At 35.8% G+C, this 13,848-nt stretch overlaps 3 protein-coding genes across 4 annotated transcripts in view; all 3 read left to right on the top strand.

Moving 5' to 3' along the window:
* The window catches only part of LOC107710360 (nuclear factor erythroid 2-related factor 1-like), a 6,915-nt gene extending 3,775 nt beyond the window's left edge, over positions 1 to 3,140 (top strand). The window contains exon 4 of the mRNA XM_016515113.1: positions 425 to 3,140. Within this exon, the coding sequence (XP_016370599.1) occupies positions 425 to 1,624 (1,200 nt within the window). The 3' untranslated portion in view covers positions 1,625 to 3,140. The remainder of the gene's footprint in view (positions 1 to 424) is intronic.
* A 1,667-nt stretch (positions 3,141 to 4,807) lies between these two features.
* Positions 4,808 to 7,296, top strand: LOC107710359 (chromobox protein homolog 3-like). 2 transcript variants are annotated; one of them, XM_016515110.1, is made up of 5 exons: positions 4,808 to 5,034; positions 5,723 to 5,862; positions 5,986 to 6,154; positions 6,249 to 6,343; positions 7,129 to 7,296. In XM_016515110.1, exons 2-5 carry the CDS (start codon positions 5,729 to 5,731, stop codon positions 7,253 to 7,255), a joined length of 525 nt encoding a protein of 174 aa, XP_016370596.1. In that variant the 5' UTR covers positions 4,808 to 5,034; positions 5,723 to 5,728; the 3' UTR covers positions 7,256 to 7,296. The 2 variants fall into 2 exon arrangements, with proteins under 2 accessions (XP_016370596.1, XP_016370598.1); XM_016515112.1 differs by lacking the exon at positions 4,808 to 5,034 and adding an exon at positions 5,065 to 5,481.
* A 5,848-nt stretch (positions 7,297 to 13,144) lies between these two features.
* Positions 13,145 to 13,848, top strand: part of LOC107710327 (sorting nexin-10A-like) — a 7,029-nt gene continuing 6,325 nt past the window's right edge. The window contains exon 1 of the mRNA XM_016515072.1: positions 13,145 to 13,281. The gene's annotated coding sequence lies outside the window, so the exon portion shown is untranslated. The remainder of the gene's footprint in view (positions 13,282 to 13,848) is intronic.

Raw genomic sequence — 13,848 nt, 5'->3', positions numbered from 1 at the left:
ATTTTTTTTTTTTTTTTGTTTTTTTTTTTTTTTTTTTTTTTTTTTTTTACAAATACTTTACATAGCTGTAATAATAAACAAAACTAAATAAATTTGTGTTTTCAGTTATGTGCATTCTACGTACTAGACACTGATCTTTCTGATTCTTGTTTGTTTGTGCACCTTTGCACTGAATGAGACTTTAGCTTTTTCAGATCGATGAGCTTTGTAAAAATCGACGCGTTTCAAAAAGGCGGGGCATAGAGGAGAAACAATAATGTACAGTATGTGGAAAATAATGTGTTTTTTGAACTTTAAACCGCATAAACACATTTCATTACACCAAATACACAAAATAATGTTCTTTTTAGCAGCATCATATGACCCCTTTAAAAAAAAAAAAAAAAAGAGTACATTTGACAATATTTTTCTTTTTCATTTACAGGATTTTGACTCCATGGTCCCCCAACGCATGTCAGACTTAGAAGCTGAACTTCCTAATCCCATCAGCTATGACGTAAGCCTTCAAGATGCCATGGTATCCAGAGGAGATTCAGCTAATAGCAGGCCTGCATCTTCCCGAACACCCCTCTTTCGTCTGGAATCCACAAACTCTTCTCACTCAGACCCGTCTCAGAGCTCAGCAGGAGCACTTCCTTCATCACTCTTCTGTTTGTCTGGGAACAACTCTCGTAATGACACCTCCCCTTCGCAGATGGGAGGCTATCTAGATGAGGCTGTTTTTGAGCACATCAATATGTTGGATCTTGGTAATCTCGATACGATCGACCCTCAGATGCTGGATGGCATGCAAGGGGACATGGACACTCCATGGCTGGAAGATTCAGACTCTGGCCTTTCTTTGGAGAGCAGTTCAAGGAGCCCCGCATCCCCGTCTGCATCATCCGATTCATTTTGTGAGGATGAGGGTGGAGCTACAGGCTATAGCAGTGAAGTAGAGTCGCTTTCTTCAAAAGGCGGAACTTGTGCAGCTGCTTACCGTGATTGGTCGCCTGTGAACCTTGTGGAAAACATCTGGCACGATCATACCTATTCAACCTCACAGGCTCAAAATTCTACATCGTCTAGCTGGTTCACAGCTATCAAACAGGAAGTGATGAGTGAAGATGAGGCTGAACCAGAGGAGATGAGTCGTGACGAACATCACGTGCAGGCACTGGGTCTTCCGTTTTCTGCCTTTCAGATTGTCAACATGCCTGTAGAAAAATTCCTGGAGCTGCTGGACAGCCAGAATCTGTCAGGATCAGAAGTCACGCTCTTGCGTGACGTGCGCAGAAGAGGTAAAAACAAGCTTGCTGCGCAGAATTGTCGCAAAAGGAAGCTGGACACAATCTTGGCCCTGCAGGGTGAGGTTGAGGGCCTGTCGGTGCAGCGGGACGCTCTCCTGCGCCAGAGATCCCACACAGCCAAAGCACTTTCTGCTGCTGCAGAGCGATTCGAAACGCTCTCGCGGACTGTGTTGGGCCAACTTCGGGATGAATATGGACATCCTCTGAACCCTGAGCACTACACACTGCACTGCAGTGCTAATGGACGGGTGATGGTTCAACCTCGCACAAACACAACGTCAAGGACAATGACAGGTAGCAAGACAATGAAGAGAAAGAAGAACAAGAAACCCTAAGAGACTTTTTGAGTGTCTGTGTGTGTGCATGCGTGTTTGTGTTGATATACAAATATTTTTATGTTTTCTGAAAGGTGAGTTTTCATGCTTTTCTAGCTCTTCTTTGTTCCTAAAAGCCATTCATAACTCAAGTAGAGAGCAGAAAGACTGTAATACATATGGGAGCATAGGAGTAGCCTTGTTCACTTGCAGGAGAGAATGTACTGAAAACACTGGACGTTGTGTATAAAAAGTATTTCTAAAGAGCACATTTGAAAATTAAAATTCATAGTTTTTTTTTTTTACTTAACTTAAATGGCAAGTTACTAACTAAAGAATCTTTGTATATGGTCACTGGAGGACCATGTTAAAAAGTGTACATCACTATTTCTTGCCGGAATGTGTGTGTGTGTTCTACAAAAGAAAGAAATGCGTACAGGTTTGGAACAACATGAGGGTGAGTAAAATGTTTGGGTGAACTATCCCTCTAATATGAGGAACCCCACAGAAATGATCTTAATTTAAACTATTTGCAAACATTAGAATCAAATACAACTTTTCGTTAAGCAGTTACCTTCATAACCGTATGTACATTTTTCTCACCTCTGAGATCAATAAAATCAGTTATTATAATATGATTGTGCATCTGACAAACAGTGATCACTCTGTTTAAACTGTTCCTGTACATTATATTACTGTCACTTACCTTTGCATTTTACATTTATGCACTTGCCTAACAAGAACAATTATAATGCATTCTGCTAGCTTTTTATAAAGGTGTTACGAGTTTGGATTGCAGATTTGTTTTCAGTTTGATTTTCCTTTGGGTTATTTTTTACAAACTGATTGTCACAAATTCAATATACCTATAGAAGTGGTCATCTTTGAAGTGAAGTCATAGTAAAAACAACAAATAAAATGTAAGTAATTAAACAAAAATATGGAATTGGTGAGTTTTGTTCTACCTCATAGCACAGTTACACAATTTGGAAAAGGCAACTACTTCGTCAGCTTAATGAGTAATTATTTAGTGAATTAGTATAAAAAGTAATACAGGGCCCAAACAAATTAACCTCTTGTTTATTTGCTTTATTGGCAGAGTGGTTTGATTTGTGTTTGACAGTAGGAGCAGTTTCTCGTTGTAATTTTTTTCAGTTTTTCTATATGTGTGTTTTTGAGCAATTATTTGTACGTGTGTGTGTGTAAGGAGTGGGAATACCTTTAATTTTAAACAGGGATGTTCAAAATCTTTTATATCTTTTGAAATTAATAAAGGAGGACAATAAAGTAACTGCTGTTTTTTATTTATTTTTATTATATTATTTTTGTGTTATGGATCCTATTTCACAGAAGATGTTTCTAGAAACACATTCCATGCTATGCTACACTTGACAAAGCAGTGTCAATCTAAATTCTGTCTTCTAAATAATGCCGCCTCTATATTTTAAACTCCACAAATAGTGCATGTTTTTGTTAAAGTGATGTTATACTAGACAATGTTGGCATAATGCAAAGTCATTCTTTCTGGCCTCAAAGCAAACATCCAATCTGCAGGCAAAACAATAAAAATCCTTGCAGCTTCATTCATTTGTTTTGAATTAATGTTTTTGTGTTGTTGAAATGAAAAAAGTAAGAAAAAAATTAAAAGTTAATTTAAATGTGTTCAATATTGGGGTCAATTGTTTGCAGGCGTGGCTGACTCTTAACTTTTATAAAGAATATCTCTTTGGATTTGAGACTTTAGTCTTTGCAACTTTACAGATCTTCTTTATGCACCAAGAGCTTGTAACACTCCAAAGAGAAAGGAAAAATTGAAATCGCATATGACCCCTTTAAGACTTATTTATTCATTCATGGTGAATAAAACATTCAAATGTTAGATTATGTGAAGGCATTGTAATTTTATTGACCTTTCAGTGTCCACAATCTAGAATGAAAAAGGAAATTATGAAACTAAATACTTTATAATTTCATGAAATAAGATTAATACAGAATCTGCACTTTTTTTAGGTCACTTTTTTAAAATTTGTATTAAATTACACAATGCAAATAGTGGTCTCAGGCTGTTCGGCCCCTCTGTGCAACTAGAGTCTGAGAGAACAATGGCTATTAAAGTAGTTAAATTATGCTAATTTTTATTAATTCTGTTACATATTTTCCAGTGAAATGTACAAAAACAAAGAAAGAGAACATATGGGAGAGGTCTTTAAATGAAATTGTGCAGTTGATCAATAGTTAGATATATCATGTGACCTAAGATAACCTCCATACTTCTGCTATTCTATGTCAGTCTTAGGCCTTTGCGGTGGCTAAAGATCCATGATGGATCCTGTTACAGTGACTGAATTTTTATGTCCTTAATAAGATTCATGATGGTAACAGATCAATCAGAAATAGCTGATGAGTATATAAACAATAAATGGAATTTTATTCTTCTTATTTATACTTTACTGTTGTAAATGTGATGTTTTCATTGTGCCAGCACATATCAGGATAAAAGTTGAAAAAGAAGCAGATACAAATTCTAAGAAGTCATTAAACTAGGAAATAGTCTGTATTAGGGTAGTATTAGGCAGAACCAAATTAAGGACCAGTTTAGAGGCGAAGATTGGACTATGGAATATATATAAAAGGGATATGTCAATTTTCAATACAGCTAACAATTAAAAAACAGTTTCGACAAGATATTCGAAAATAAAAAAATATTCGACAAGACTTCAACAAGTCATTAAATGTCATTTATTTATATTCATTTGTAATATTCTTGGATTGTCATTGACCATGTTGCATAGAAACACTTTGTATAGCAATCGTGCAGATTCAAGATTACATCAGTTGCAAAAATGCATTATAAATTTTAAATAGATATGTGTTTTCTGTTCAAACTGGTAACATTTAAACATAAATGTATAATTCAATAATTTAATTCAATACGTTTTGAGGTCAGTATTACGTGATGACACTACAAAATACTGTTGTGCCGTTCTCATGTTTTGGAGGTACTTGGCAAAAAACTTTTAGACTAATTGCCAACTTTTAATTTGCTCAATTTGTAGACCTTAAAATTGATATCAAATCATATTATGTACTTCTTAATGTATTGAATCATGTTATTTTGCATGACCAGCGGATGAAAAGGTTTTTATTTATTTATTTATTTTTGGAAATCACGGTTGCTCCGCCTTATGAAAACCTTGTTGGACACACGTGACCGCCCATAGGCGTGGCTTTACGTCCTCGCGTTAGATTCGAGTTGGCCTTCGTTGAGCCTCAGTCGACTTCTAATCCGTTGATTTATAGTGTACCAAAGAGAGTAAAAGTTTTAAAAGTTTGTGTCCTGCTAAAGTGCGATATATTTTCGCTGCGGCTGTTTGCTGGTCGGCAGGTGCGAAGTGCTGCAATTCACATTTTAGCCCTTTTCCTTTGTGAGGGTGAGTTTTCGCGCGCATGCATGTGCTGCAGCACCGTCCATTGTAGTTTGCTGTTAGAATGCTGCAAACTTAATTATTGCGATACGTATTTTCTTAAATCTATTTTTAGTTGTTTCAGCGTGCATAGATGTAGGATGCATGATGGTGTATAAAAACATTATATTTTGTTTTGTGTGTGTGCGTTTTTCAACTAACGTTAGCCAGTAAGCTAACTCTTGCTACCTATCTAAACCAGCGCGTGTTACGGTTAATATTACGCGAACTACGATTTTGTGAAATTGTCAGGCCTTAATCCGGACAGGAAGGTTATCCAGAAATATTAAAGTAGTAATCCCAAAAAGTAGCCTGGACTGCTTTCAGGCCCTTGGCCTGTTCATGCATGCGCAGTTAGCTTGTTAACATACTAGCGCACACAGAAGGCAACACTAAGGCGTTTTGGAGTTAGTCGTAAGTGCTTTAGTGATTAATATGAACATTTATCAACGGACTTGCTGAACTAATCTTCCAGTTAATGTACTAACATTTGTCGTTTTAACATAATGTGCAAGTCATAAATATGGCAACCTTTTCTTAATTGTATTTCGAAAGGGAGCGTATCTGTAAACCATATTCATTTGAGTTTTAATTGACTGAAATTTATATTGCTAATCCGGTTCCTGGCTTATCATTAGTCTTTTGTGCATTTTAGGTCGATATGGGTAAGAAGCAGGGAGGCAAATCAAAGAAGGATGTTCAGGAGGTGGAGGAGTTTGTGGTGGAGAAGGTGATTGACCAGCGAGTGGTCAATGGGAAAGTTGAGTTTTTCCTCAAGTGGAAAGGCTTCACAGAGTGAGTTTTTTTTAAATTTTTTTTTTTATATTCTTTTGATTTCTTGCAGGTGTAGTGAAATGTTGATTTAGATTTTACTTAATTCATGCAATGGGAGTAACAAGATATCTTAATTTTCCTCAGTGCTGACAACACTTGGGAGCCTGAAGAGAATTTGGGCTGTCCTGAACTGATTGCTGCATTCCTGGAGTCTCAGAAAGGAGTGGTGGAGAATCCAGAAGCAGTAAAAAGGAAATCCTCCACTGATGAACCAGAAACGGATGAGAGCGCGGCAAAGAGAAAGAAAGAAATGGTAAAGTTGTGTGTTAGTTATCAGTTTCAGAGATTTGATTTTAACATTGGTTATTGATAAAACTGACTTAAAGAGTAAAACTCTGTTTCTCCAGTCTGACAAGCCAAGAGGGTTTGCAAGAAACCTTGAGCCAGAGAGGATCATTGGGGCGACTGATAGCAGTGGAGAGCTCATGTTCCTCATGAAGTGGTAAGAAACCCATGTAGTTTTCTGATATATTTGATTGGAAATTAGAAAATGACCATAGCGGTTTACAGCCATAGTGGAAAAATTTCCTCACCCTCATGTTGTTCCAAACCTGTTACTTCTGAGGAGCACAAAAGATACTTTTTACTACTGTTTCAGCTGTTGTTGTCCAGATAATTAAAGTTAATGGGGTCCAAAACTACACTACACAATGATCTTAATTGTATGGACGAAAAATAATCATCTTTGTGCTCCACAGAAGAATGTCATAAGTTTGAAACAACATGAGAACATGATCCCTTAAAAGGGATAGTCCACTCCAAAATTGTCATTTACTCACCCACATGTTGTTCCAAACCTGTATGATTTCTGTGGAACACCAAAAGAAAATATTTTGAATGTTGGTAACTAAACAGCTTAATTTCCCATTGGCTATAATACTTATACCTATAGTATGGACAAAATATACAATGGAAGTCAATGGGAACTGAAACTGTTTATCAACATTCTTCAAAATATCTTTTGTCTTCAGCAGAAAAAAGAAAATCATACAGGTTTGGACTGCATGAGGGTGAGTAAATGAAGTTGTTTTTGGGTGAACTATCCCTTTAAGATACTACTTAAAGGTCTGTAGGGGGCAGCATGTCCACATGCAAAGCTTTTCTGATTCAAAGACACAAAATAATGGCTTCTGAAGTGCAACACTGCACTTCCTACTCTAATTGTCATGTTACAAAGTCTGTTTTATCTTATAGCTCTTTAACCAGAGATATGTTTTGTGTGCACAGGAAGGACTCTGATGAGGCAGACCTGGTACCTGCAAGAGAGGCCAACACCCGTTGCCCACAGATAGTCATCGCCTTTTATGAGGAAAGACTAACTTGGCATTCCTGTCCTGAGGATGAGCAACAATAATGTCCCACATCTCACGGATTTGTGCTTTAGTGTGTTCCACCTGTACAGGGTTAGCGGAAGTGTTGATAGCCTGACGTTGGAGGTGTTTTTTTTTGTTTTTTTTTCTTTTAAATGTATTGAGGATTGGCTGGAAGCTATGTGCATGACTGTAGTGATCTAATGAAAGTTTGTACAAACGAGATGAGTGTGTTTTTAAAAGTTACAATATAGGACGCTTTAACTGTTCATTTGAACTAGGTGTCACAGCAGTGCTGTTCATCATTAATGCACTGGCTTGTGTTTTTCTTCCACTCATCTTGTCATTCAGAGAGATCCAAAACTTGCATTCTGTTCATGTTCATAGTTTCTTTTGGTGGACAATGCTGTCATTACCGTAGTCGTTTCTTTTAATTCTTAATGTTTACATGAATATTGGAATTGTCTGTTTATGTAAATGTCTGTGTAAATATTTTTTATTTTTAGTTCAATAAAGGTTTATATGCCTGCTTTTAATCTGTTTGCAGATTACTCTGCTTAAATATCCAAAGCAGATGTTTTGTCTGATATTTATGGCAAAGAAATCTTTACTATCTGCCTGAAAACATGGTTAAGGGCTTTCAAAGTGTTTTCTTGGGGGCTATTGGCATGTAATGCACTTTCATATTTGTGTTGTGCAATAGTGAGCCATCTTTTACCACATGCCAAAAAACTGGTTTAATGGAATGACTTTTGTTCTTTTGTTATTTGATAGACTTTGGAACTGCTTTTAAAGGAATAGTTCACTCAAATTAAAATGTATTCACCTGACCACCCAAGATGTAGATGAGTTTGTTCAACAGAACAGATTTGGAGTAATTTAGCATTGCATCACTTGCTTACAAATGGATCCTCTGCGTTGAATGGGTGCCGTCAGAATGAGAGTTCAAACAGCACATAAAAATATCCACAAGTAATCCAAATGACTCGAGTCTATCAATTAATGACTTGTGAAGGGAAAAGCTGCGTGTTTGTAATAAATTCATCAAGATATTTTCAACTTCAAACTTTCTTTTGTCTAAAATATGAGTCCTTGCTCCATGATGTTTGAATCAGGAGAGAAATATGCATGGATCAAGCACAATTTAAAAGCAAAAACTCTTCTAAACAAATATGATCAATGGATTCTGATGTGAGATCATATCAGGGGATGGACTTTTCCACTGGAAGAAATTATGGATTACGGACTGGTATTTTGGCCAGAAGCAATGATTTAAATTTAAATGATTTGAAACACCAATGATGGATTGATTTGTTTCTTCTAAACATACATGGACTGGAGTCGAATGAATTACTTGTGGATTATTGTGGTTTTATCAGTTGTTTGAACTGTCTGATGGCACCCATTCACTGCAGATGATCCATTAGTGAGCAAGTGCTGAATTTCTCAAAATCTGTTCCAATAAAAAAAAAAAAGCCGGAGGGTGAGTAGATTTTTAGCAAATTTTCATTTTTACATTTTAAAATACATGGATCTCCATGTTTGTTTTAAATGGTAAACCCTCTAATATTGCTGTTCACAAAACATATTTGCCCTCTTCTGTTATTTTAACCTTGTGTTACCTCCTAAAAACTACAAAATGAAAGTGCCACAGTTCTCTTCCGCATATTTTGTGGGTCAAACCTGTTTTGCAGTAATAATAGTGCATTTTAACTGAAGCTCTTTACCAACTAGTGATTAAACATGAGGAAAGGTGTGTTTTCTCATCGTTATTTCACAGTGCATTTGCGTCTACTCTTTTGTGGGTAGTCTTCTGCATTGCCTGTTTGCCGTCTTTATAGGGATAAGTAGTCTTTTGCAGAAAGAGTTGCCTTTTTATAACAATAAGTGCCTTACTGCCTTTACCATTTATGTATGCTATTCTGTGTTCTGTTCAAAGCGCAAAATGTTTTTCACCTACTGTCATTTGAGAATTTAGGAAGTAGATAAAAGAATCGCCCACATTTTGTAATCAGAGCGACGAATGACTTATAAATATTTAATTGCACAATTTAGTTGTCATAAATTTTCCAGAACCAGAATGATAAATTTTTTGTGGGTATGTCTTTCAGAGATTTCTCTTCTAATATTTCAGTTAGTCACACAACTCCGAAATTGCTGACCTAGACATATACATTGTGCATTATCTAAAATACACACAGACAGACAGTTAACCATGGAAAAAAGCAATGTGACCAATAATGTCATTACATTTTCTGACCTCTCTGCTGCCTTTGCCATTAGGGTTAGAGTTCAAGTGTTCATGTTCTGTACACTTTATCATATCAGACACAGGATGCAGATAGTGCATCTTTCTATTTGTAAAATGCTTCAGATTGTGTCTCGGTCTTATTTACAGTTGCACATCATGGAAATCTCACTAAAAACATCTGGGTTGTGGCAGTCATATTATTAAATTGAAAAAAAAAATCTAAAAAAAAAAATGCACCATCTGATTCTCTGATTCTCTAATTCAGCGATGATATCTTGAAACAAACAAGAGAAAGCAAAAAAGCTATTTGACATCCATAACCGTGCTGTCAGATTATGACCACAGAAAAGACATTTATTACCATTTGCTTAGCTGGTTGCAGGTCTCATGACAAAGATTAGCAGCATAGTGATGGACTTTGAGTTCTAAGGCTTTTTTCTAAAAAGAACCTGTTTTTGTAATGTCATCCTGAAATAAGCAGGTCAGATGACAAACTGAAAACTCTTTACAGTCATAGCAGAAAATAAATAACTGCACTGGCACTTGTTGGCTAATGTATGTGTGTATTTGTACTGGTACTTACAGTATTATATAACAGCTAGACAGAAAGTACTGAGTGTCTCATATGCTCTGTGTAACAACAATTCAATATCTCTACATATTGTGGTTACAAGTACTGATTTCTGAATTAGGAAATCATTTTGGGTGTTGTGGTAGAGGTAACATGGTGGACTGTATGTCACAGGATATGGTATTGATAGGTAAAAGTCCAGCTTCCCACACTCCTGGACCTTTGAGTAAATTATCAATATAAAAGAATTTGATCAGGTATATTTTGGAGATATGTTCAATCAGTCAATCCATCATCAGGCTATTTTTTAACACCCATGCAGAGCCACAACGTCTTCCTTAGTGAAATATTACTACGGAGAAACAGATTTTGGAAGGAAAAACATAAAAACCAATACTCAATACTCAAGTTACACAACTTTTGTATGTAAATTTTGACTCACACACTACACCCAACGGGGCTACCCATGTATCCCTTCCTATATCAGTATATGTAAGTCAGAAAACAGTGTGATGTAAAATTGGTCTGCTTAGTCAATGTTAATATATGTTTGTGTCAGACACACTTATGCAAGTTAACAGTTTCTCATTTAACAGTGGATTTCCCTGAGAGGGTAAGAAAAAACATAAATTGCAAAATTAAAGAAACTGATCAGGATCAAAATGCTTAAAAGACATGACTTAATATATGTGCATGTTTAGCAACATGTCCGTAAGTAATTCCAGCAGAATAAAACTGAAGAATAGCTGAATATTTCATGTGATAGACTGTCAACAAATGAACGGAAGAAACTTGAAGAGCAGCAGAGCAGTCAACTCTTACCAGAGGAGAGCAACATTGCAAGTAGCCAACCACTGAAAACAAGCCAAGCACATCAACACATGGAGGACCAAGACAATGAAAGGTAAAAGCTATATTAAATATGAAAGAGTTATATATGAGCTATATGAAATATACTAAGTCTAATAAATGTATAAATATCTAAAATAAACCGAATCCAAAAGCTTATCATCTGTTTGGTTCTCTGATACTGCCCACTACATCAGTAATGTGCTATTGGTTAGAATAATATAGGCCTACCTTTTTTTTTAAATGTTAACCATTAAAGCATTCTATCACACAGTCTACATATGCTGAATCATGGATTTTAATTGTAAAAGATTTGATAATCTTTATCTTTATTTTATCTTAAAAGTAATTTTTATAACAGTTGTACATTTTAGTAAATGTCATAGGGATCAATTTGACACTGAAAATATATAAGCAATTATGAAACAAATATTTGTGTACTCAATATTTAAATAATTTTTAGTACCAAAACTCTGTGTAAAAATATTTTACCTTTCTTGTTAACACTATATATGAAGATTTTGATTTGTATTTTTTTGTGTTTGGAGAATGGGTTTGCAAAATAGCAAAAGTTCTGCTCGTTTTTGGACACTTCCAAGAACTTTTATTTGTGGGCAAGTTTATCTAGACTAGTGTGTTTAATAAAATGCGTCACTGATACCAACTGAAAGTATTGGGTCTTGTGGCAGCATGTTCTCTCCACATAGCTGTCATGTGCCACAGACCACACATTGTGGTAACTGTCAGTGTGACTTGCCTTCCGAAATTCTGGAACATTTTTAAAAATGAAACTGAAACGATAAAAAGAGACATACTTGTTTCTCCTTACAAGATTTTTTTTACTTGCTATTTTTGCTTCTTTACCAGCCTGTTTAATACTGCTATATGTAAATGACTTATATTATGAGTAATAACGCTAAAAATCTGTTGTGGGTTTACTGTCAGGTCCTATTTAGTTTGCATCGTCCCATTTGGTCTCTTTGCAAGTCTTGCGCGTTAGTGCGGTGCCCCTATTATGGATTTTTGAACATTACATTTCATGCAGTGTTTAACACAGCTCTAAGTGAATGAAAACATCCTGCAAAGTTTTAAATCTGAAAGTGCACCGTGTATAAAGTTATTATCCCTCAAAAGAAAGAGTCACTAAAACGAGTCGCTTTTAAAACGAATCTTTAGCCGTTTCATGTTGACAACATGAACATGATGTGCATCCAACATGAAACATTAGCATATTTATGCCCGCCCACTTGTTGCGTGCGCAGACCCGTGAAAACTTGGTAGGCGTTCCATTTCTCACATGTGCTGCACGCAGTAGACCAATCACAACAGACTGGGTCTTCAGGACCAATCACCGCAGATTAGCGTCACGCAAAGGAGGGGTTTGGAAAAATTAATCGTTGAGCGAATCGTTTGGGAGTCGTTGAGCAAATAAGGTAAAAATAAATGCATATTATAAGACAATGCAAATGTTGTTTGACCTTGCATGCATGTCAACCTGTTGTTATAGACTCCCAAAACAAAAACATGAACTTTCCTAACCCATAATTAGGGGCACTTTAACAAAACAGAATAACTATCTGGTCAGACTGAAATGACTGGAGACAATGGTAAAAAATAAACTACAGCCACTTGTGTTTAATACTGTGATCCCTCAGAAGGATATCCCATGACCAGGGGGGACATGAAGCTTTTTGTTTATATGGTCATTTGGTTAAATCATAACCATTATTATTTCTGAATGACCCATTTTTTTCCAGTAATAAGTTCTGGGTGTATTGGGAAGGAAGCTTATTATGGTGAATGTTACAGAATGTCTATAAGCATGTCAGCATGTCTATATAGTTAATCTTTTATGTAAAAAGAAAAAAAAAGAAAAGAAAACAACACTGTTTTGCAAGATGCGGATTAACAAATGATGACCTGATTCCATTAAACATTTCTGAACTCTAAAATAGCAGCTATATTTATTGAGAGGGTCTCTAAATATCAAGCCTCAGTAAGGTTTAGGTGGAAGGAGTCACAGTGGTGTCTACCTGACCCGAGAGAGTTGGCTACCATAAATAAAAATTTAACTTATTTAAAAAAAAAATAAATAAAAAAATCAGTATAAACGTATATATTGTTTATTGTTATTTAATAATAGTTCGTTATCATTATAACATTTTATTTGGTGTAATGATAACGCACCTGCTGATATTATACATGACAAGCACAAACAAACTGAGAAGTGCTGGAACGTAGGGTTGAGAGCTGCGCATGCGCACATCAAATACTGCGAGTAAAAAACTTTCATTTCCCACACGCGAACTAGTTTGCCGCGTTCAATCACATCAGTCCCAGTAGCACCTGTACACCTGGACCACGGTGGCAGAGATACACGACACAACACGACAGAAACGGTGAGAACAAAAATGAATGTAGCCTATCCCAATAAATATATAACGTAAGAAGATACATAAGTATCATATAATGAAGAAACAGTAGAGTGGGGAAACTTTTGTGTTGTTTGTACAGCTGCCGTTCGTTTGAGTGAGAACTGTAGCCGTTCAGCATACATTTCTAATACTATTTTTTTATTTTTTCATTTCGCTGGTCATTGCACGTTTCCAGCGTTGGTTGCAGTTTATAAAATGTAGCATTCTAGTTAGGCTTGTTATTTTAGAGGTATGTATTAAAACGCATGTGTCAAATTAAATTGTGTTCATGTTCAGGGCAAAAAAAAAAAAGTGCTTCGTATCATTGGCCTATATTCCAACAAAATACAAAGAAGCTGTTTAGAATAGATGTTTTCTATTTTCTCGTTAGTTTTAATTAGTCTTCACTGCTTGAAAAAAAAGAAAGAATGGCATATACTATTTCTGTATGGTGAATCAAAGTGTCCTCTTGTTGCCAAAATGTATGTTTTGAAGCTACATCTCATAAAGCCTGCATATATATATATATATATATATATATATATATATATA

The sequence above is a fragment of the Sinocyclocheilus rhinocerous genome, unplaced genomic scaffold, assembly GCF_001515625.1.
Source record: "Sinocyclocheilus rhinocerous isolate Xijiao unplaced genomic scaffold, SAMN03320098_v1.1 scaffold897, whole genome shotgun sequence".
Taxonomy (NCBI): Eukaryota; Metazoa; Chordata; class Actinopteri; order Cypriniformes; family Cyprinidae; genus Sinocyclocheilus; species Sinocyclocheilus rhinocerous.
Note: the sequence above shows the minus strand (reverse complement) of the source record. Positions and strands in the feature narration are given on the sequence as shown.